The sequence below is a fragment of the Nematolebias whitei genome, chromosome 15, assembly GCF_014905685.2.
Source record: "Nematolebias whitei isolate Nwh7 chromosome 15, NemWhi1, whole genome shotgun sequence".
NCBI lineage: Eukaryota > Metazoa > Chordata > Actinopteri > Cyprinodontiformes > Rivulidae > Nematolebias > Nematolebias whitei.
In genome coordinates this window covers 27,153,237-27,174,528 of record NC_056512.1, presented here as the reverse complement: position 1 = coordinate 27,174,528, position 21,292 = coordinate 27,153,237, and the positions used below count along the sequence as shown (strand labels likewise).

The window sequence follows — 21,292 nt, the reverse complement described above, 5'->3', positions numbered from 1 at the left end:
GTTGACGCCATGAAATTTGGAAACAACAGATTTTTCCCTTAAAATGACACATTCTCTCAGTTTAAACTTTAGATCTGTCAGTTTAAACTTTTGATCTGTGATTTGTGTTCTATTCTGAATAAAATATTAGATGTTGGCACCTCCACATCATTGCATTCAGTTATTATTCACAATTTGTTCAGTGTCCCAACTTTTTTGGAATCCGGTTTGTAAATGTTTCTGCAGACGTGAAATCCAAAATATTAACATTTTACATACTTTCAGAGTAGATGCTGAAAACCTATTAAAAATTGTGCTCTTCAGTCCAAACATTACTCAGTAAACAGCAGACTTTTTTTGTTATTACTCAGTAAAGTTTCATTTTCCTCGCCTGCTGTCAAAACATTTTTACCAACCATTTTCTGTCGTGACCCGTCTGTCCAACTCTGCAAAGCTCTAACATTTTAGAAGTTTAATAACTATTTTCTTTATTTATGTCTTAAAATTTAATCTGCTATGACGTTGATAAACCTGGCTGTCCACCAGTATATCACATTCTTGTAATACATTTTAAAACAATACATAGTCTCTGTACTCATTCTTAACATGTTAAAGTTTAAGTTGCAGTAAACAAGCTGGAACTTCACATTTTATCAGGATACAGCCTCAGACTTTGAAGTGTTTTATTGAGATTTTACATCATTTACATTTTACATACGTTTAAAATACAGCTGTTCTGTGAACATCTCGGAGGTTTGGTACAAACTATTAGGGATTAAACAGCATCATGAAGACCAAGGCACACATCCGACAAGTCAGGGATACATTTGAGATGTTTAAAGCAGGGCTGAGATATAAAACTATCCAAACCTCACAGAGATCTGTTCAGTCCATCATTTGGAATGCAAAAAGTATAGCAGAGCTGCATATCTGTCTATTTAATCATTATTTCTGACCAAATGTGGGATGGGGTGTGGACACACACAGTGTAGCGGGCTACAAATTGAAATGCGTGGCGAGGATTTGAAGGGAAAATCATCAGGTCGTATTTCAGGACCCCAGTTGTCTCTTGGACTGATCCTAAAGTACAGAGTTTGTGTTGGAGTGGTGCCCAATCACGCACATTTTCTTTTTTCTTTATCTTTCAAGAAACTTACCAGTACTTAATATTCATGTTTATATACATAACTTGTGAAATCAAATTTAAAAAATAGATTTTTTTTTTTAATGTAAAAAATGTTAGTTGGTATTTTACTCAACCACCAAAATCCACATAAGACCAGAAGACAGTCTCACCATAAAGTGACTCTGGGACAGAAAATGAACTCCAAATTCTCTTACGATCTGTGGATGGCAAACTTCTACAATCACATTGCACCGCCTGTAAAACACAATGATTTTTTTAAACATAGTTTTTATATAAATATGTTGGAAACCATTAAAATCTTCAGCTGGTAGAGACAAACTCCAAAGGACTCGAGAACCACTGAAAGCTTGTCTGAGATGATCATTAGATAATTCATGATTCTAATACTTCTGTGTAAATTTATGTGACATAACCTGTTTGCAAAAAATGACAGGTCTTCCAGTATCGCTTCAGCAGGAACTAAACCCTTGAGCTTGTCAGAATTCCTGTTCCAGACAAAACCCAGAGTCAGACCGAGACCAGGTCCATCTTTGAGGAGCCTGTCGACCAGGTACTTCCCTAAATCACACATCCCCCCCCCCCACCCACATGTTATTAGCAATCAATATAATGATGTATACAGTGTATGTGAGGTTTGATGGAGGAGTTCAGACCTAGATGTCCATATCCTACAACTCCAACTCTCAGGATGGGAGAACTGGTTTCCATATTCTGTGTACAGGTAAGAGAAAAATGTGTATTTAACACATAAGTTCAAACACATGCACAAACTCCGGCTGATATCTCTAAACTGCCTCTTCACCGGAGCAACAATCTGTATTTATTGCTCTGCTCACCTGATAGTTGTGCACACCCGCAGGTCTGTTTCCCACTGTGAAGAGCAAAAACCAGCCACAACACTAGGAATTATGGGAAAGCCGAGTACAAAGTTTGATTCTGGGAGGCCTTAGTAAATCATTACTTGTTTTTGAAACTATTAGACGGACCTCCTAATGCACTTAAATTTCAGTTCCAGATCAGCAACAAAGGCTACAACAATGTAATTATAAACAGCAGATAAGAGGAATAGATTAAAAAAATTATAAACACTGAACATTTATCAACCTTTTATTTTATTTGTCCTAGTGATTTTCAAGTCCCGTTTAAAAACTCACTACTATTCAGTAGCTTTCAACACCAAAGGATCTGTTTTTTGAACCTGTACGCTCCACACTGGTTTGTCGTCATATTTACTCTCTGCATCGTTTTCATGTCCATATTTTTGATTTACTTCATTTTGTATTTTGCTTCGTGTGTTGTCTATTGTTCTGTCTGTACAGCACTTTGGTTGGCCTTGTAGCTGTTTTAAGTGCTCTATAAATGAAATGGTATGGTAATGTGCCCTGGCCAGAGTTTAACACCTGTGCCTATGTGGTTGATATTGCAGAGTTCAATTTATTTTATAAGTAGATTTTAAAATTTGTTTTTTGGAGATACTGTGCCCCCAAAATATGTCTCTGCATGCTGTTTATCCGTTAAAACAACTGTTTTTATAATTTAAAGCAAAAACCAAAAAAATTTTACATAAAATAAAGGCTTCTTGAAGGAATTTAAATCACCCAACAACTTTATCACCTGAGTTTTAAACTTTGATCAGATGATGTTAAAATGACGGCGTTGTAACCATTTTGGTCAAATCTTGAAAATAACATCATGCAGGATTTGATGTCACACTCAGCGCATGTGTTGTGACTGACTCTCAGCTACTACCGCATCAAAGTTTAGCTCAACATCTGTAAATGCAATTGAGTTATAACCATTTTGTGTTTGCTAGTGATGAGAAACTGAGTGGCCATCTTAAATAGAAGACTCCAAAAGTTTTTGTTGTTGTTGTCATTTTAAGATACAACCAGAGATTAAAATCAATAGAATTCAAATTTGTCTATGGGTTTATGAGATATTTAGGTAACGGACACATAAACACAGACATGGACAAAATTACCACCACCCACCTCTGCCTTTTGGCTACAGACAATAAATACTGTCAGTTTGATTTCATCTAAAAATCTAAGCATGAATGTTACAACACAAAACATGAACTCACATAAGTTCGAGTCAAAAACAATTAGTGTCATATTTAAGTTCTCAGTTATTACACACACATTTGACTTTGCCCTCTTATGAGCTGTTGTCATCAGAATATTACTGGTGGAGAGGTCAAAGGTCAGCTGTTTGTCCATGAGAACATGCATCCGGGAGGACATTGATTATCAGAGCACATTGCAGACAGCAGGGTTTAGTCTGAAGTTCACCGTCGTGGAAATCTAAGTAAAAGGCACAGTGGAGGTTTGAGACTAGAGGAACGGGAGAACGTCTGAGGACCACGTCATCAGAAGACGGTGAAGGCAGAAGAACAGAGAAAAACTGAAAACAGGACGGTCCCATCCAAGAAAGACGCGTGCAGAGATGGATATTCTTGAGACACATGCCTATGACAGGCAGCAGAGGAGAAATGTGGTACAGTTTACTCATTTATTTGTAAATTTGTTTTGTGCACATTAAGAGTGGGATTGTCCAAAATGAACATTTCAGCCAACTATTACATGACAATTGGAATAATTCACCTCTTTTTACATTTCTTTGTCTCTTTCCATCAGTCCTGTGCTCTTCTTTTCTCTCTCATGCCTTTCTTTTTGTCCTCTGCTTTATATTTCTACCTTTTGACTCCTGATTCGGCCCCATCAGTCATGTCTGCAGGTGTCAAATGTGCTCCGACTCTCCTGCTGGCTGCAGTGGTGCTGAGCTGGAACAGAGGTCAGAGTGTCTTAGGTGTGGCAGGAGGACTTCTCTTTTCTGCTGTTGGGGACTGCTGCTTGGTCTGGCCTGAGCTGTTTATACATGGTAAGAGCTCCGTTTTGCATAAGCTACCAGTGGATACAAATTAAACTGCCACAAAGAGAAGTAGGTTAATTTTTACCTTATAAATAGAAAATTGCGACACATTTCTTACATTAAGCCCACATCTACTGGTTTCCAAAGCATCACTGATGGAAAAAGTTTCAAAATATCGAAGTCAAAACTTCTAGTCTGTGCATAACATACTGTTGATTTAATTTAATTTTTTGCTCAGGAATGGGAGCATTTGCTGTGGCTCATCTGCTCTACTCGCTCTCCTTCCTATCCAGTCGTTATGCAACATATTCCTCTTCCTCCTGGACCAGTATTCTGTACCTGCCCCTGGTACTGGTGGGAGGAGCTTTCTACTTTTACCTATTTCCATTCCTGCGGAAGGCTCCAGACTCTGATTTGCTGACTCCTGGCGTGGGGATCTACGTCATCCTAATTACTGTCATGGGTGTATTAGCAATCAGAACCCGCCATGTGACAACACTGCTGGGAAGTTTGACTTTCATTGTGTCTGATGTGTCACTCGCTTTGCAAGTCTTCAAGGTTTTGCCACCAATGCAGCATGGTCAGCTTGTTGTCATGGTGACCTATTATTTGGCACAGCTACTGATTGCTGTGGGTGACGTAAAAGCAGTAGAGAACAAAGATGAATTTTCGAAATGGAAGCGGTCCTAATCAGGATCCCTGAGGCATTCCAAACTTCAACAGAATCTTCACATTGTTTTCCTGAATTGCATTTTATCAAAACAAAAGTGGAGAACTTATTCATCTAATCTTGGCCAAGTTTAGCGCTTTACAGATGTAAAAAACAAAATGTCAAGATGCTTTTCATGCCATTTTATTAATCGATCTGATAAACATGTTTAAAATACTATGTATCTTTACAGACATGACACAAAAACAAACCACTCTGTAGGTATCCGTTTGTAACACTTCTATTTTGTTATTTACTGTTAGACATGTTTTTATAAACTTTCTTGGTAATGTGTAACTGGTACAAGTGATGGCATTCTTTGAACAGGCCATTAAAAGCTTGTTTTGTTTACAGTAAATAAATCTGGTGTCTAATCTTTTTTGAAGGGTCATCTAATTGCATTGAAATATTTATGACAAATTTTTACTTCACAACTATTAGATTTCAGGTTTAGACCCATCTAAACTGACATTTGAATATTTATATACAGTATTCATAAAAAACATAGCTGGTTATGGAGATATTATACCGCTAAAGATATTAAAAAGAGAGAAATAACAACTGATTTGAAAAATAACTTTATACAGTTATTTACAGTCAAATCCAGCTCCTGGATTACATGAAAATATGAACAGCAACTGCCATAAATGGACATAAATGTCACTGCATTCATGAGTTAACTCATGAACATTTGGGTACATCTTTTTGTACCGATACCAAACAATAAATAAAAACAAACAAGCATGTGCTTTAGCGATCCATTCCAACGTCATCCGATTGTTGCCCACTGAAACACAGAACTCTCAGACGTTCGCAGAAGTCAAATTCTTCCTGTTGACAACAAAAATGTGACTTTAGAGAGCAATATTTTTAATCAGATGTTCATTTTTAGTCAGTAAATGTTATTTGAAAGATGTTTCATATTCACTTTTAAGCATTAAAGCACAATCTCATTTGAGATATAAAAATACAAAATGACAAAACCCCACATTTCAATGATCACAGCATTCAACAGCTTCAATACAGATTAAAAGATTTTACCTACCCGACTTTCATCTTTTCCTTGGAGGTCTTTGGCTCGCTGTTTGAGGAATTCCTCCAGATCCAACGCAGGGTTCCTGCAGTCCCTCAGTCCTTGTGGAAAATCTTCTACCAAACTAGAAACAGAACAACGGCACTGTTAAACTTAGGTTCTTTAAGCTTTTCCAATGTTGAGGTACTTAAAACGTTTTTCTTTTTTTGTCCCAATTTATCTATTTATTCATACAAACTCAAACATCAATGAGGCAGAAGATGTTTTACTAAAGACTTTAAGAGTTTCCTGTTGTCGAAAAACAAAACCATCCAAGAGTCAAAACAGCAGGCAGATGTTTCTCACCAGCACAGAGCACCGAGCACGTGTTCATGGAAAGGTGAATGTGGCATGCGGAGAATTGCGACGAGCTGCTGCACCATCCCCATAGAGACAACCGTTTCTGTTAGAAGACAAAAGTAGGAACATGATTCAAAATATCCCATGTAATGTACAAAAGTGTACACTAGAGGGTGACACGGGAGTGGATTTTCATTCCTGCCCCCTACCACTCCCACAAAAAAAAAAAAAAAAAAAAATTCTTGGCCCATCCCACTCCCGGTATAAATGACTCCCGCTCCCATAGGATTTTTTACATTTGAATTTGATTTTATCTTCTACCCATTCCTTAGTATATTACTTTGTGTTCTGCAGTTTTATTTAAAAAGATGTGAGAACTGGAACAGTTCATCCGTGGTAAAACAGGCATTTAATCCAAACAAAAACACATCACTAAAGGGCACAAAACATAAATAATACATGGGCTGAGGTCCCTATAGTTTTTCTATGTAAGATAAGCTGCTAAGTCCTGGTTTCTAGCACATGGTTCACAAAATGTCTACCTTAGTTGAATGAACCCAAACACAACATAAAAAGTTGCATTTTACTAATTTATTGAGCAATTGTTTCCTTTAAATTGTGACTTGTGTTTTAAATGGCTAAAAAAACTAAAACAAAACCATCACACTCAACTCTCATGAAGTTCAGTATTTGCTTTCGTTTTATGTTTTTTGTCCTATTGATTGGTTTCCAGCTCACGTCCACTCCCATCAACTTTTTAATCCCGTACCGTCCCAATCACGTGAGTAATATTTGACTCCCATCCAGCGGGAATAACGTGATTCGTGGGATTCCCAAAAAATTGTCAGCCTCTAGTGTACACAAAGGACACATCTGGGATGAGAATAGAACATCCACTATAACACATAACATCTTTATGATGTCAAAAGTGCTACAGAAAACATCAAATGACACCAATCAATCTATTTTTGAGGAACCTGCAACTAAGAAAAGATGTTGGGTATATGACTTGAGTTAATGTAGATTTTGAAAGTGGCCCTTAGTTTGAAAGAGATTTTAATTTTGGCCCCCTTGTGGCTCTACTGACTGGTTTAATACATTACTGGCGTGACCTTTATTTATTTATAAACCTTAGTTTAAGCGTTTTCTTTTTCTTAATTGTCCTGGTTGAGAGCGATCACAACACAACTGAAAATGATGAAAAGAAAACATTTTACATTGCCATGAAAATTATTTTATCTTACACAGTACCCAAAATAAACCAAGCAAGAGTATAAAACAAAGATTAAGATTATTGCATTATAAACAAAACAGTGGACTAGGAAATTAAGATTTAGCCATGAAAACAAAAATGGTTGTAACTAATGAGCTGAGAGACTTTTTATGTCACAAAGTGGGTAATTTTTACCCATAAAAACTGAATGAATAAATGAAGAAAATGTCATAGCCGTCCTATTTAACAGGATTTTTCCTTCGTACCTTTGTGTTCGGGGTGTGAGGTCAGCAGATTGAGCAGAAGGAAAGCAGACTTGGTCCTGAGCTTCTCATTTTCTGACTGCATCCCTCTCATCAGGACCGAGAAGCCATCATGAGCCACGAACGCCAAGAGCCCTGCCTCCTGCTCCCGGACCAGACCTGCGGCACAACATCAAAAATGTTTAGTCTCTGCATTACAGTACACACAGGAACCCGAATATGCTACAACACTTTAAAGAATCTGAAATTTAAGGAGCCTCATGAACGCTCTGATTCTGCATCTTTGGTGATGATGAACTTACATGAAACAGCATAAAGAGCTTTTACTCTGACAGTGGGATTTGGGTCTGAATCTGTCAGCTGCAGCAACTTCGGCAGCACTTCGATCTGCAGCAAGTGGTCCTGCACCTGTGGCATGTTCTGAGCACATGAGGCAATGAGCTGGGCAGCCCGCCACCTCAGCCCACTCTGGATATGACTCAGATACCTGGAGACGCACAACTCCAGCCCTCCAAGAATCATAAAATCTGTCAAATTCAGAAATGTATTAAGTCCATTAGTTTTATCCATAATCTAGTTCGTAGATGATCTCTTCAGGAAGAGCGATTCTAAGGTCACACCTCTAGCGTTGTCCAAGTTCTCACACAATTCAGACAACATCTCAAAAACTGATTCCCGTTCATCCTCCTCTTCATCAGCATCGTCATCATCATCAGCTTCTTCCTTTTCACTCGTTTCATCTCTGTGTAGGACAGCCAGGCACTGCTTCATATGCTCCACTTCATCCATCTGGCCTTTACACATGTCTGAAAGAGCTTCCCTCAGCCACGTTTTCCTCTGGAGCAGACAAAAAGTGTTAGACAAGAGATAAAATTCACCGATGACTGTTATTTTGTTCAATAATCTGAACTTGTTTAGGCTGGTGGTTCATGTCAGAGCTACAATGAGCAAGATATGGTGAATAAAAATGTGTTTAAATAATTAAAATGAACTGTACAGCTCCTTTTCTTAACGTATCTTCTAAGGCGGTGTGGAAGAACTTACCTCCTCTGACATGGCCTCTACAGGAGCTGGACCTTCTGCTGCAGATCCAGCATCCACTGCCAGCTGCAGGACCCCCTGAAGGTTCTGGGGGTATCTCCTGTTCTGCTCGTTTCCTGACATGACTTAGCAAGGGAAAGAAACAAGACACTTATACAATAACAATGGCGAAGTATAATCCAGTAAAGTTTTAAACATGTTGTCTAACTATTCTATGTTCATCTCTGAGGACTAGCTGTATCCATGTAGCTGTAAACACAAATTATCTCGCGTCAGAGCCTCGAGTGAAAAATCTTAGGAACATAATGTCTCTTACCTGTGATGGGTCCAAACTAAACCGTGTAAGTGTTGCTCTTTGAGCCAACAGCCAGTTTTCTCCACTTATGAACACAAACGGTTGAAAGAGCTAGAACGTTCTAGCTAGATGAGCTCACGAGGAGTCTGGGGCGACCGCCATTATTTACCGTAAAGCGTTAACTGAACGCGCAAGCAAAAATCTGTCCGTTGTGTTTTTCATTCACCTTTCAGCGTCCTCCTTTTAAAATCATTTAAATATTTATATGTTCTACCTGAGCTCGGATTTTTTTTAATGTACACATCAAAACAAGCAACACAACACAAATAAATAAAATTCGTGTTCGTAAACTTTATTGTATTACAATAGTTAAGGTTAGTCCGTCAAACGTGACAAAGAGTAGGATGTTTCAAGAGGAATCCTTTACTTTACTGAATGGGGATGAGAGGATCGTTATCTTTAGTATTTAAATGTGATAAATTGTTATATTTACAGTCCGTTTATATAAAAATGACGATGATAATAGAAAATGGTTCCGTTTCTTTTGTTTTATTAGCTATATATTCGTAGTACCTAAACAAGAAAACTCAAATTTTATTCAATATATTCATTCATTCAACCTTTATTTAGACAGGCAAATCCCATTGAGCCTCGAGGACTCATTTACAAGAGAGACCTGATTTCAACAAAGAATGATGACAACAATGGATAACAGCGACAACAATATACAGTTATAAAAAGTCATACAATTTTTTTTTTTTTAACAAATAGGATGGCTAAAAAAAGAAAAGTAAAAAGAAAAGAAAAGCTCTATATCAGTCTTCTCATAAAATGTATGGATGTAAACAGATTTGGAAAAAATAACATATATTTTTAATACAAAAATTAAGTCAACGAGCTTAATCTTATCCACGCTGTTAGCGGGTTTAGGTTTATGTACGGTATAGCGAAAGCGAGGGCTTTGAAAGAGCATTCTCTTGGTAACGGTCATCGTCTTCGGTTTGTCTAACCATCCAAGATGGCGGCGCTTGTGAGAATGCGTGCTTGTTTCTCTGGTAAAATTGTTATTTCCTTCGCACTGTATGACTCGTTATGTCTTTGAGAAAGCCTATCGAGATATATGCAACATTATATTAATTTTAAATAGTGCACTACTTAGCTTAATTAGCAGAAATATATCTAATGAACAAAGGATATCGGCCTCTTCCGATAGCAGAGCAAGGTCACGTTACAATGAGGGTTAGCTAAACGCTAATGCGGCTGTAGCCTAAAGATTAATGTTCGTATTTAACCTAAAATAATTCGCTTTGGTTACTGTTGGAAGACCAACAGCTTGGTTCAGATAGTTTGTTGACATTAGCTGCTGCAGAGCTGAAGCTGACGGTTTCATTGTAATTTGGTGCAGAAATCTGTCGGAAGTACAAATTTACTAAGAAGAGCTTGATAAAATAGATTATATAATTGATAAAAAGCAGCATTTGCTTATTTCAATAATAGAAGCAGGCATGAAGGCTACAAATCTGTAAAAAAAATGTAAATTGGAAGGATAATAGATTTTAGTGTCTGGTTTATCTAAATGCAGTGTTTTAATCTATAAACCAAAGAAAGGGGTATACTAAGATGTTTTTTCTTCAAACTACTCCTTTTCATTCAGAACTTTTGTTTGTCAACATGTGACATATTTATTTTAAACTGTAAATGAATGAAATAAAAAAACCGAATGGGGATTTATTAGCTTTTAATATTCTCACCACTGTTGTAGAAGTATACAGTACTGGTAACAAACAAAGACAGCGTGGACCTAAAAGAGCTGGTATTGCTTATTAATTTGAAAAATGTGACAAAAATAAATAACTAATTATGAATTGTCCATAGAGTATAAATGTATAACTGGAGGTCCCTCAGTCAAAGTGGGGAAACTCCACCAAAGGTCCTGGAGAATGGAAGGACTAAGACATTGTGGGACTTCCAGACTTGACAAACAGGTGATGGCTAACCAATCAGACATTGTGGTGATTGACAAGCAAGAGAAGAAGCCAGTGGTGACAGATGTGTCCATCCCAAGTGACTGTAACATCAGGTAGAAGGAGCACGGCCAGCCAGACATAAGACCATCAGATGAGCATTTGAGCTCTGTAGACCACAGCCTTTACTGTTGCTTCATTCTTTGTTTAGACTTTTAAAGTGTGAAATTTGAGAACTGCTATTTTTTATGGTGAGTTTTTATTTACGTGTTAATGAGGCATTAATGAAAAATGGTCAAGTGGAATTACAATTTCTAAAACAATGGGAAAATATTGAAAAATAGGAATAGCAATATTAAGTTGGTTATGAGATGAGACAAAGTTTTGGTGGAGCATCCATAGATAATTTATTTCTGAACTTGATTGAAATACTTAATTTTCAGAGTCTTTGCTTTTGATGGTAAAACAAAAGTGAGTTTTGATTTTCCAATTTTCAGTTGCAGAATGCAGCATGTTTTGAAGCTGGGGCAAGATATGAGGCTGTATTTCTTTACGCCAAACCGGAGACAAATAAAATACTTCTCCCTGCAAATCTGGGAGATTCAAAACGCAATACAGTAGTCCCTCGTTTATTGCGGGGGAGCCGTACCCTGAAGCCCCGTGATAAGTGAAAAACTGCCAAGTAGGAATAGTAGTACAAGTAGTAAGTAGTAGTTTATTTTAGTATTTATATAAATACATATATTAAGGCGTTTGAAACCCTTCCCACACTCTTGCAATATTCTAAACAATGTTTCTAAGCTCTAAAAGAGCACAGAATGTCATGATGTCAGCTCCCTGCCTCCTCTGCTCTTTGCCACCTGCAAGTGCTCTTGGCCACGCCCACTTCTCTGCTCTGCACCATGAACAGCTGATCAGCTGCAGCAGGAAGTTTATCCTGTAGTATGGGCTACACAATGGTGCAGCAGGTGCTAAGTAATTTAAAATAATTTATTTTAAATAAAAATTCCATGCCAATCGTGTGGCTCATCCATCAGTCAAATTGTGTGTCATGTCCAATCTTATTTTGAAAAGCTGCGATAGAGCGAGTCCGTGATAAACGAACCGCAAAGTAGTACTGTTGTAATACAATGTTCCAGGATTTTTGACTCAAATATATGTTTTTAAGTACAGAAAAATGCACCATTTTCTCTAAAAAATGTGATTGAAGTACTATATGTAGCTTTTCCAGCAGTTATTCTTTTTTTTATCTGAAAACTTTACAGATTAATTGACAGCATTTGTACAAGCTTGGTTAAAATATAAAAACAAAAAAAAAACAATAATCCTTTATACTTTTAAAATTTGAGAAAGTCCACAAGTTGACACTGACTGATAAGGACTTACTGTGTGTTGAACGTTATACTGTTTGCACATTAAAAGCTGAATATTTTAATTATTATTGATTGTTTTCAGCTCTCAAGCTTTCCCCACCAGGACTTCTGCACAGCTCATTCAAACTGGTACGTCTGCAGACAAACGGCTGTTTTCAGACAGTTCAGCTTGGACTTGTGTGAGCTCAGGTTTTTTTTTTTTTTTTTCTGGTGTGAAGAGTGCTGTGCCCTTGAGTCGGCGCACCTTTGCTGCTGAGGCTAAGAAGACGTACAGCAGAGACAAACCTCACGTGAATGTCGGAACGATTGGCCACGTCGATCATGGCAAGACCACCTTGACTGCAGCCATTACAAAAGGTAGGGCCGCTTAACGTTTAAACTCGTGTTTAGGCATCAAGCAGGATAAATTTAAACAGGCAATATCCTGATGCTTGCTCAATAATCCAGGTAGAAAAATCCAAAAAAGTTCATTCTGGTCCTCTGGACATTCAAAAAAACAAAGCAAAAAAATGTAGATAGGTTTCTTCTTGATCATGTGAGCAGCTGGTTTTGGTTGTCAGCAGCAAACTGGTTGATCCACTCTGAGAAGGTGCTATTTAAGAGACTGAGCTGAAAACAGCACCTCAGACTGAAGAAGTCTCTCGGATGAAAGACGAAACGTTTCTACATTTTTTTGCGTTGTTTTGCTTTTTGTTTTTTTTGAATGTCCAGAGAGGACCAGATTGAACAGGCAGTGTTTTCATAAAGCTCAGACAGTGAAATACTTTTATATACCCTAAGAATATCTAAATATTGTTTATCTTTATCTCCTGTTTCAGTGCTTGCTGAGGCTGGTGGTGCTAACTACAAAAAATATGAGGAAATAGACAATGCACCTGAGGAAAAGGCCAGGGGAATTACCATCAACGCCTCTCACGTAGAATACACAACGCCCAACAGACATTACGCCCACACAGACTGTCCCGGCCATGCCGACTACATCAAGGCAACTTGCTTTTCTTCTAGATGCATGCAACTCATATAGAACAGCCTGGCTGTTGCTTGAATTATGACACTTGTTTGTTCTTTTCCAGAACATGATCACGGGCACATCTCAGATGGATGGCTGCATCCTGGTGGTGGCGGGCACCGACGGCCAGATGCCTCAAACACGAGAGCACCTCGTGCTGGCCAAGCAGATCGGCGTTGAGCACATCGTGGTGTACATTAACAAGGCAGACGCCGTGGATGATAAGGAGATGCTTGACCTGGTGGAGCTCGAGATTCGTGAGCTTCTCACAGAGTTTGGTTATGATGGCGAGAACACACCTGTTGTGATAGGCTCCGCCCTCTGCGCCTTGGAGGTAGGGGAAGTCTTGAGACTGCAGCTTGTGGTGTGTTATCAGTAAAGTTTATTTGTCAAAAGTACTACTCAGTGTTTTATTTTAGTTTGTGTTTAACAGCAGTAAACAATGTTTTTAGTGTCAAATTGAACTCGTTAAGTAATTTTGTCCATTGATGTCTGTGCTCCATCTCAGAACAAAAATCCTGAACTGGGTGTGAATTCAGTGATGAAACTTCTGGATATTTTAGATTCCTATGTTCCTCTGCCCAAAAGAGAGCTGGAAAAACCTTTCCTTCTGCCCGTTGAAGGGGTTCATTCAATCCCAGGTAGGAGAAGGGCTTAATCTGTCTCATCAAATGTAATTCAGAATTATTAGTGCTCCCTGTAATTCTTGTGTGCAGTGTGATACACAAGTTTTATAGTGGCAACATATGAAAATTTCATATCCAAAGATGTCATGTAGTGGAAAAAACAAACAGGAATCATGACTCCAGATCTTTTCTATTATTATTTCAGGCAGAGGTACAGTGGCGACGGGCACCCTGGAGAGAGGCGTCATAAGGAAAGGAGACGAGTGTGAGTTTGTGGGTCACAACCGCAATTTCAAGTCTGTAGTTACAGGTGAGTGAAAGGAAAAAACAAGATGACCTCAGATGAAAAAGACATCTTATGTTTTGTGTAGATGATACACTAAAACGTGTGAACAAGAGAAGTTTAAAAGATGAAGATGCTTCTGTTCAGGGCCTTAGTTAGACTTGAACAGCTGTTGGATTATTCTAAGTAAAACAAACATGGGTCCAGATATGATCATGATTATCTGATGTGTTGAAACATGATGGGATGTGCATAAAGATGCAGAGCTTTTGGACAACAGGACCATGTAGTAGTCACGTAGGTACGTGCCACTAGTTGTAGTATGACAATATATGAGATATATATGCATACAATATTCACGAGTTCCTCATCTTTCTGGCTGTGTAATGTCGTGCATTGAATTTAACAGAAATGTAACGAGAGACGTTATTATCTTTGACCCATCCAATCAATGCGGTCATTTATTTTCAGAATCAAAGTTTAACATCAAACATTTACATTAATTTGGCAAAATATGAAATTAATAACAGACAAGTTTCACAAAAAGGGACATCGATCACTCGGCGGTGAACGAGGACTTTGCTTCAGATATTTCTAAAATATCTGTACTGATTTTATGAGAAAGAGGAGAGTTTTAAGATGAAATGGAGATTTATCTTACAGAGAAATATGTGAGGGAATTAATCTGTTTGACCAGAAATTGCACGCTCCATCAGATATCAGCTTGCCCACGGTACACTTGGTCGAAAATAGAACCATCTACCTTGATGATGAACTCAGCGTCGGCGTAGGTTCCTTTCTGACTCTTTTCAGCGTCTCCGTGAGGACTACCAAACCCTCAGAGAGTCGTACGTGGTTTTCAAACAGAAATTATAATCCCAAAACGTCTCTGGATCATCTTGAATGCGTTTGCACCCAAGAACTCTGAACTCCTTTCATTCTTCAGAACTTCTCAGACTCTAACAGAATCTTTCAACTCCAGCAACTCTCTAGTTCTTCATCTCCCGAATTCTTTTTCATTCTCACATGAACTGGGAAGTTGCCACATTTTAAATGGGTCGACTTCCGGTTCAATTTAGAGCTTTCTGATTCGTGGATGTACCAGAAAGAGGTGTGTTTTTGTGACGTAAGATGTTATCTAAGCCAAGGTCAGAGAATGAGATTGTTCAACAACTGACAGAGAGATTATTGCAGAAAAGCAGACTTCGTGGAGTCAACTCTTGGTAATCTTCTGAAAAAGTTTAAACATGACATCTTTCTCGGTAAACATTTTAGTTGACCGAAAACCGACCTTTCACATACTTACAAAACTTAGCTCATTTCAGACAGAAAATCAAGAAATGCATATTAACCTGATTTCTTCTTTGAATGAGGAATAAAAATCATTACTTACTGTTTATGTGAAATAAAAATGAGTAGTTCTTTTCAACCTGTAACATTGAGTGAACTAACACCATTTGATTATCAAACATTTGTAATACAGTAATGATTATAGAGAATTGTCTTTTCTGCTTGATTAATTCAAGAAAGAAAGTCACCAGATGGCTCAGACTGTATTCAGATCAATGAAAATAACAGTCTCTGTCCATCTGATAGATTTGAGGTCATCAGGGTCAGATCAGGGTCAGATCAGGTTCACTATAACCATTTCAGTCATTATCACCATTTGAGATGATTTACTTTTGTTTTTGTTTGTTTTTACACTCCTGGATCTGCGGCAAGACACAGTCATAATAACTGTTCAGGTCCTTTTCAGCTCAGTCTTCGGAACAGCTGTTGTCTTGGCTCAGTAGGGATTCTCACATATTTAAGGGGTGTGATTGGTCCATTTTAGTGATAAGCTTGCATTCCCACTGATATAAAGTAGAAGCTTCCAGCTCATGAAAGCCACAAAAACAGGAATTCAAAAAATTAGATTACTGTGGAGAAATCAGCCCAAATGTTGCAGGGCATGAATGTTTTAAACTGAGTGTGACACTAATCATCTACTAAACTCAAAGCACCTGCACAGGTTTCCCCAGGTGTCATTAAATTGCTTCAGTTTGGTTCAGTTGTCTCAATTCGGTTCAATATGGGGACGACTGCAGACATAACTGGCTAGAAGACCATCATTGATACCCTCCATAGGATGAGTAAGCCACAAAAGTTCATAGTTAAGGAGGCTGGCTGTTCACAGAGTGCTGTGTCCAAGCACATCAATGGAAAGTCTAGTGGAAGGGCAAAATGTGGCAGGAGAAGATGCACCAGCTAAAGAGATGACAATGGGCTTCTGCTGATTATCAAACAGAGAATATTCCAGAATCTGGCAGAGATCCAGAAAGAGTGGAATGAGGTGGGAGTCACAGCTTCAAAAACCACCACATTCAGACACATCTGGCTACAACTGTTGGGTTCCTCGGTCCTCTTTTCCGATGAAAGTAAAGTGTGCCTTTCATTCAGAAATCAAGGTCCAAGGGTTTGGAGGAAGAAGGAAGAGGAACAAAACCCCTACTGCTCGAGGTCCAGTGTGAAATATCCACAGTCAGTCATGATTTGGGGTGCAATGTCCGGTGCAGGTGTTGGTAAACTCTGCTTTCTTAAATCCAAGGTCACCGCAACAGTCTACCAGAATGTTTTATAGGACTTCATGATTCCTTCTGCTGAGGATGTGTATGGAGATGCAGATTTCATCTTCCAGAGGACCTGGCCCCTGCCCATGCTGCCAGAAGCACCAAAACCTGGTTTGATGCCCATGCCACAGTGCTGGACTGGCCAGACAACTTGCCGGACCTAAACCCCATTGAGAATCTATGGAGTATTCTCAAGAGGAAAATGAGGAGCACCAGACCCAACAACAAAGAAGAGCTGACAGCAAACATCAAGGAAATCTGGGCTTCCATAACTCCCAGTCAATGCCACAGGCTGACTGCCTCAATGCCACGTCACATCGAGGCAGTGATTAAGGCAAAGGGATTCACAACCAAGTATTGAAGATTGACATATTGTTTTGAAAGATTTTGATTGATTTTGATTTGTTGAGATCCTGATTTCTTTCTTTTTTTTCTGCACAAACTGAGAAGTGTGGGCTGATGTCTTCACAATATTCTAATTTTTTGAATTCCTGTTTTCGTGGGTTTCATGAGCTGGAAGCCCAAATTATTTAAAAAATAAACAAATACTTGAAATCGTTTAAATTGCAGGCCCTGAATCTATCATCTATTAAAGAGTAACGTTTTGAATGGAATTATGGAAGTTAAACTACTTTTCCATGATTTTCTAATTTTTTGGGAATGGTCTGTAAATGTATTTATGTATGTATAAGGTGTTAAATTTTGTATGACAACCCAGTAACAAGGATGCTACAGCGACCGCACAACGTTATGATTTCAAACACGCCATTGAGTTTAGATTTGTGAAAATTTACAAATTTACACTGTTCAAGTGTTGTCACTGTGTTAAAGAGAGTAAATGTCATGAATAAATTTGGCATTAAACATAATCCAAGTTGAAGTGTTAGATCATTTCAGCCCCTTTTTTGGCATCTGCATTTGGTAGCAGTCCAAATTGACAAAGACCAGGCAGAACAATGTAGTATTTTAATTCCACAGCACAGAAAACTATGTAGTCTCCGTAAGTAGGTCTATGAAAAAAATGATCAGTATTGGTATCAGTTATCAGCCAAATAAGTTTTAACATATCGGATATTGGCCAAAAATCCAATATCGTGCATCCCTATAAACGGTATCACTGCTGTCTACGAGCTCTTTGATGAATGTGCACTACAGAGTAGGCTGATTTGTTGAATGAGTTTTTGCTCCTATAACAACTCCTGCATGCCTGTAACGCTCTATCAGACTTTGTTTTTAAAAATTACACCCAGGATACACGGGCAAATTGTTGTTGGTGATGGTCAATGACAGGGCCACTCTGACCTTTCAGAGTTTTCCAGAATCAAAGTGAAGTAAAAACAAACACGTCCATCCTTCAAACTGATCTTTAGTTGGACCAACAAACGATAAAACCCTCAGTCCTTAAAACTGTAGGCTCTGAAGACACCTTTTGAGGACATACGACCTCAAATGTGTCGTATTTCCAAAGTTAACCAAGCAGACGTGCAAGTCATCAAGTAGAATTTGATGTTGATTATTATTCTTATTTGGTCTTGGGTACAGGTATTGAGATGTTCCACAAGTCTCTGGAGCAGGCAGAGGCAGGAGATAACCTGGGCGCTCTGATCCGAAACGTAAAGAGGGAAGACTTGAGGCGAGGGCTGGTGATGTGCAAGCCAGGATCCATCATGCCTCACCAGAAAGTCAAAGCTCAGGTCTGAGAGCATGAAGTTACTCTGTGCACTTTAATAAATACACAGTTTATTTAGTCGTTTGTCATTTTTAAATGTTCAACAATACAAAAACATTTCATTTAGAAGCTTTTTTTTTTTTTGTACAACTACCACATAATGTAACCAAACATTTCAAAACATTTAAACTATGTAATTTTTTTATGATATATTGGAATTTTTTAATTTTTTATTTATTTAAAATGACTCAATTTTATGTATATATATATATATAAATATATATATATTTACAGCATGACGTGTATTACAATACTTTCAATTTCTTTGCCACCTTTTCCCCAAACGTCGTCTTTACGGATCATCACTACATGTGAAGTAGCTACTCAGCGTTTTCATTCACTGATCAGCTGATAGTTGTTGTTCTTCATACTAGTTTTCTGTTGTTTTTAATTCTGACATGTTTTTTGATCCAAATTTTTCTTCAGGGTGTTCTAGTAAAATCTCAGCAGATTTGACTCTTTCTTACAATCACAATCTCAGTGACACAATCATATTAATTAACTATTTATAGACGTAATATATAAGCAATATAATCAACAACGGTGTTACTGTCCTAACAAGGAATTCACCATTCAAGTAAAATGTATTAATGCTATTTTTAAATGTCGTCTGAACTATGTAGGCCGGTTATTACCGTATTTTCCACCATACCCGTCGCTCCACCCTATAAGTCACTTCTGTCCATATTTGTCTAATAAAGTGGAAAAATCCATAAATATGTTGCTTCTCCGTATAAGTCGCATCTATTATGCGTCACCGCTGACAACCCAGAAATGTGTGCCGGTGTTGTGCCAAAAATTGATTGGCTGCCAAATGGCGGTTGCGAGAGCATGCACGGAAGGACTTTAACAAGAATTTAACAAGATTAGCACTTAAAAACAATTATTTGTTTGCTGGAAATTGTAGCAAAGTTGTGTCTCAGTCAACTTTTGCTTAATAAATGCACTTTAACAGTCAAATCAGCTGTATGACAAAAGTATTCTCTGCCTCGGTGCTCCAGGAGCGTGCAGACTGAGGAAAAAAGGTGGAACGCTGAGCGTTTCTTTGAAATTTAACAAGAAAAGCACCTAAAACAATTATTTGTTTTGCGCGAAATTATAGCAAAGGTGCGTCTCAGTTGAACTTTTACTTAATAAATGCACTTAAATGGTCAAATTAGCTGCATTTCGCTGGGGCGATGCAGCAAAATTAAGCTGATTTGACGGTTGCTCCAAGCAGAACGAAGGTAGAAGGATATGGCAAGCTCATTGTGTCATTAATAGCTGGTGAAGATTCTCAGTCATCCAGGACATGGTAAATTCAAAAAAGCTCAAGTCAAAAACAATAAAGTATAAAGTAAAGTATTATAAATAAAGTCCAGTTGATTTTGTCTTGAACTTTTTTTGAATTAGTCATTATAGCCATGTTTACCTATTATATGAGACAACGGTATGCCATACAGTTACTACTACTTGACTGCCATCTAGCAGCTGAAAATGGTAGTGTTCAATTTTTTCATTCAGAATGAATGAAAAAGGTCATATCTCAGCCAAAAGTTGGTTTATAAATATGGTAGAAAAACATAAATACGTTGCTTGGGCCTATAAGTCGCAGGGCATGCAAATTATGCAAAAAAAAAAAACGTGACTTTTAGGCCGAAAAATACGGTATTTGTCCTGATTAAATGCTGTATTTGTTTTGGTCCGTTTATTTGAACACAGCTCACCATGTAACAGAAACTTTGTTTTGCAGGTTTACGTTCTGAGTAAGGATGAAGGAGGCCGACACAAACCGTTCGTTACCAACTTCATGCCTGTCATGTATTCTCTCACCTGGGACATGGCCTGCAGGGTCACTCTACCTGAGGGCAAGGTGTGTGTACTTCTTTGTGTAGCTTTGAGGTCCATTTTTAGTTTTAGGTCTGGTTTGGATCAGGGAGTTGGGTGTTTAGATGAAATAGTTAAAGTGGATGTTTTTTTTGTCATCTTAAGGAAATGGTGATGCCGGGCGAGGACACGGCGTTGCTGCTTACGCTCCGCCAGCCGATGGTTCTGGAGAAAGGCCAGAGGTTCACTCTGAGAGATGGGAGTAAAACCATAGGCACCGGCCTGGTTACAGACATCCTCACCGTTACAGATGCTGAAATCAACTTTGGCTGAAGTGAAACTTTGAACTGGGGAAGGGGGAGTGTTTGGTTAGAAAACACGTACAGAAATACAAAACAAACCTAAAAGACATGCAAGCGTCCATTGTTCAGTTCTACTCAACCAGAATTCCTGTGATGTTCAGTACGGACTTTGTGCAGGTAACAATTATGTCATTTATGTAATAAAATGTATTTAATAATAAAAGTGCCTTTTTGTTCTGTGGTCATTTGTTTTCCCAGCTATTTAAAAACTAACAAAAACACAGACATTATGTAAAAAGAAAATATAAAGTATTTCTACATTGCGTTTGTTCTAAATCTTCAGGCATAAATTTGGAGCGGGACATATCGTGTCCTGCTGGTGTAAAATGTTCAGAGCAACACCGGAGGGCAGCAAAGATGCCCGGAAAGACTCCTGTTGTGCTTCTGATTTTAAAAGTGTTTATTAGAAGGAAAAAAAATAGCGACATTTGAAAAAACAGAATTACATTTGAAAAAAACGGAATTACATTAAGCCAAAGCGGAAGTGGCCCGAATCACATTTGAAAAAACAGAATCACACTTGAAAAAACAGAATTACATTAAGCCAAACCGGATTTTTTTTTTTACTGTATTAACAGCATAAAACTGAACAACAGAACAATATACAGTACACACACATCAGCGATATGTGTGTACTGTAT

General features: G+C 38.1%; 4 protein-coding genes across 4 annotated transcripts in view; 2 read left to right on the top strand and 2 right to left on the bottom strand.

The window, feature by feature from the left end:
• Window positions 1–2,002, bottom strand: part of aspdh (aspartate dehydrogenase domain containing) — a 5,550-nt gene extending 3,548 nt beyond the window's left edge. Inside the window, exons 1-4 of the mRNA XM_037689567.1 lie at window positions 1,963–2,002; window positions 1,780–1,837; window positions 1,540–1,684; window positions 1,276–1,360 (exon numbers count right to left, since the gene is read on the bottom strand). Of these exons, the coding sequence (XP_037545495.1) occupies window positions 1,276–1,360; window positions 1,540–1,684; window positions 1,780–1,834 (285 nt within the window). The 5' untranslated portion in view covers window positions 1,835–1,837; window positions 1,963–2,002. The remainder of the gene's footprint in view (window positions 1–1,275; window positions 1,361–1,539; window positions 1,685–1,779; window positions 1,838–1,962) is intronic.
• A 1,345-nt stretch (window positions 2,003–3,347) lies between these two features.
• Window positions 3,348–4,785, top strand: tmem86b (transmembrane protein 86B). Its single transcript, XM_037689566.1, has 3 exons — window positions 3,348–3,622; window positions 3,763–4,006; window positions 4,236–4,785. The coding sequence occupies exons 1-3, from the start codon at window positions 3,572–3,574 to the stop codon at window positions 4,685–4,687; spliced, it is 747 nt and encodes a 248-aa protein (XP_037545494.1). The 5' UTR covers window positions 3,348–3,571; the 3' UTR covers window positions 4,688–4,785.
• Window positions 4,786–5,324: 539 nt separating this feature from the next.
• Window positions 5,325–9,068, bottom strand: hspbp1 (HSPA (heat shock 70kDa) binding protein, cytoplasmic cochaperone 1). Its single transcript, XM_037689565.1, has 8 exons — window positions 8,912–9,068; window positions 8,599–8,720; window positions 8,175–8,391; window positions 7,857–8,081; window positions 7,558–7,713; window positions 6,085–6,181; window positions 5,752–5,863; window positions 5,325–5,537 (listed from the first exon to the last, which is right to left on the bottom strand). The coding sequence occupies exons 2-8, from the start codon at window positions 8,716–8,718 to the stop codon at window positions 5,457–5,459; spliced, it is 1,008 nt and encodes a 335-aa protein (XP_037545493.1). The 5' UTR covers window positions 8,719–8,720; window positions 8,912–9,068; the 3' UTR covers window positions 5,325–5,456.
• An 814-nt stretch (window positions 9,069–9,882) lies between these two features.
• tufm (Tu translation elongation factor, mitochondrial) lies at window positions 9,883–20,832 on the top strand. Its single transcript, XM_037689564.1, has 10 exons — window positions 9,883–9,945; window positions 12,310–12,356; window positions 12,446–12,584; window positions 13,046–13,212; window positions 13,301–13,570; window positions 13,745–13,877; window positions 14,068–14,172; window positions 18,297–18,448; window positions 20,216–20,335; window positions 20,455–20,832. Exons 1-10 carry the CDS (start codon window positions 9,909–9,911, stop codon window positions 20,620–20,622), a joined length of 1,338 nt encoding a protein of 445 aa, XP_037545492.1. The 5' UTR covers window positions 9,883–9,908; the 3' UTR covers window positions 20,623–20,832.
• Window positions 20,833–21,292: the final 460 nt, after the last annotated feature.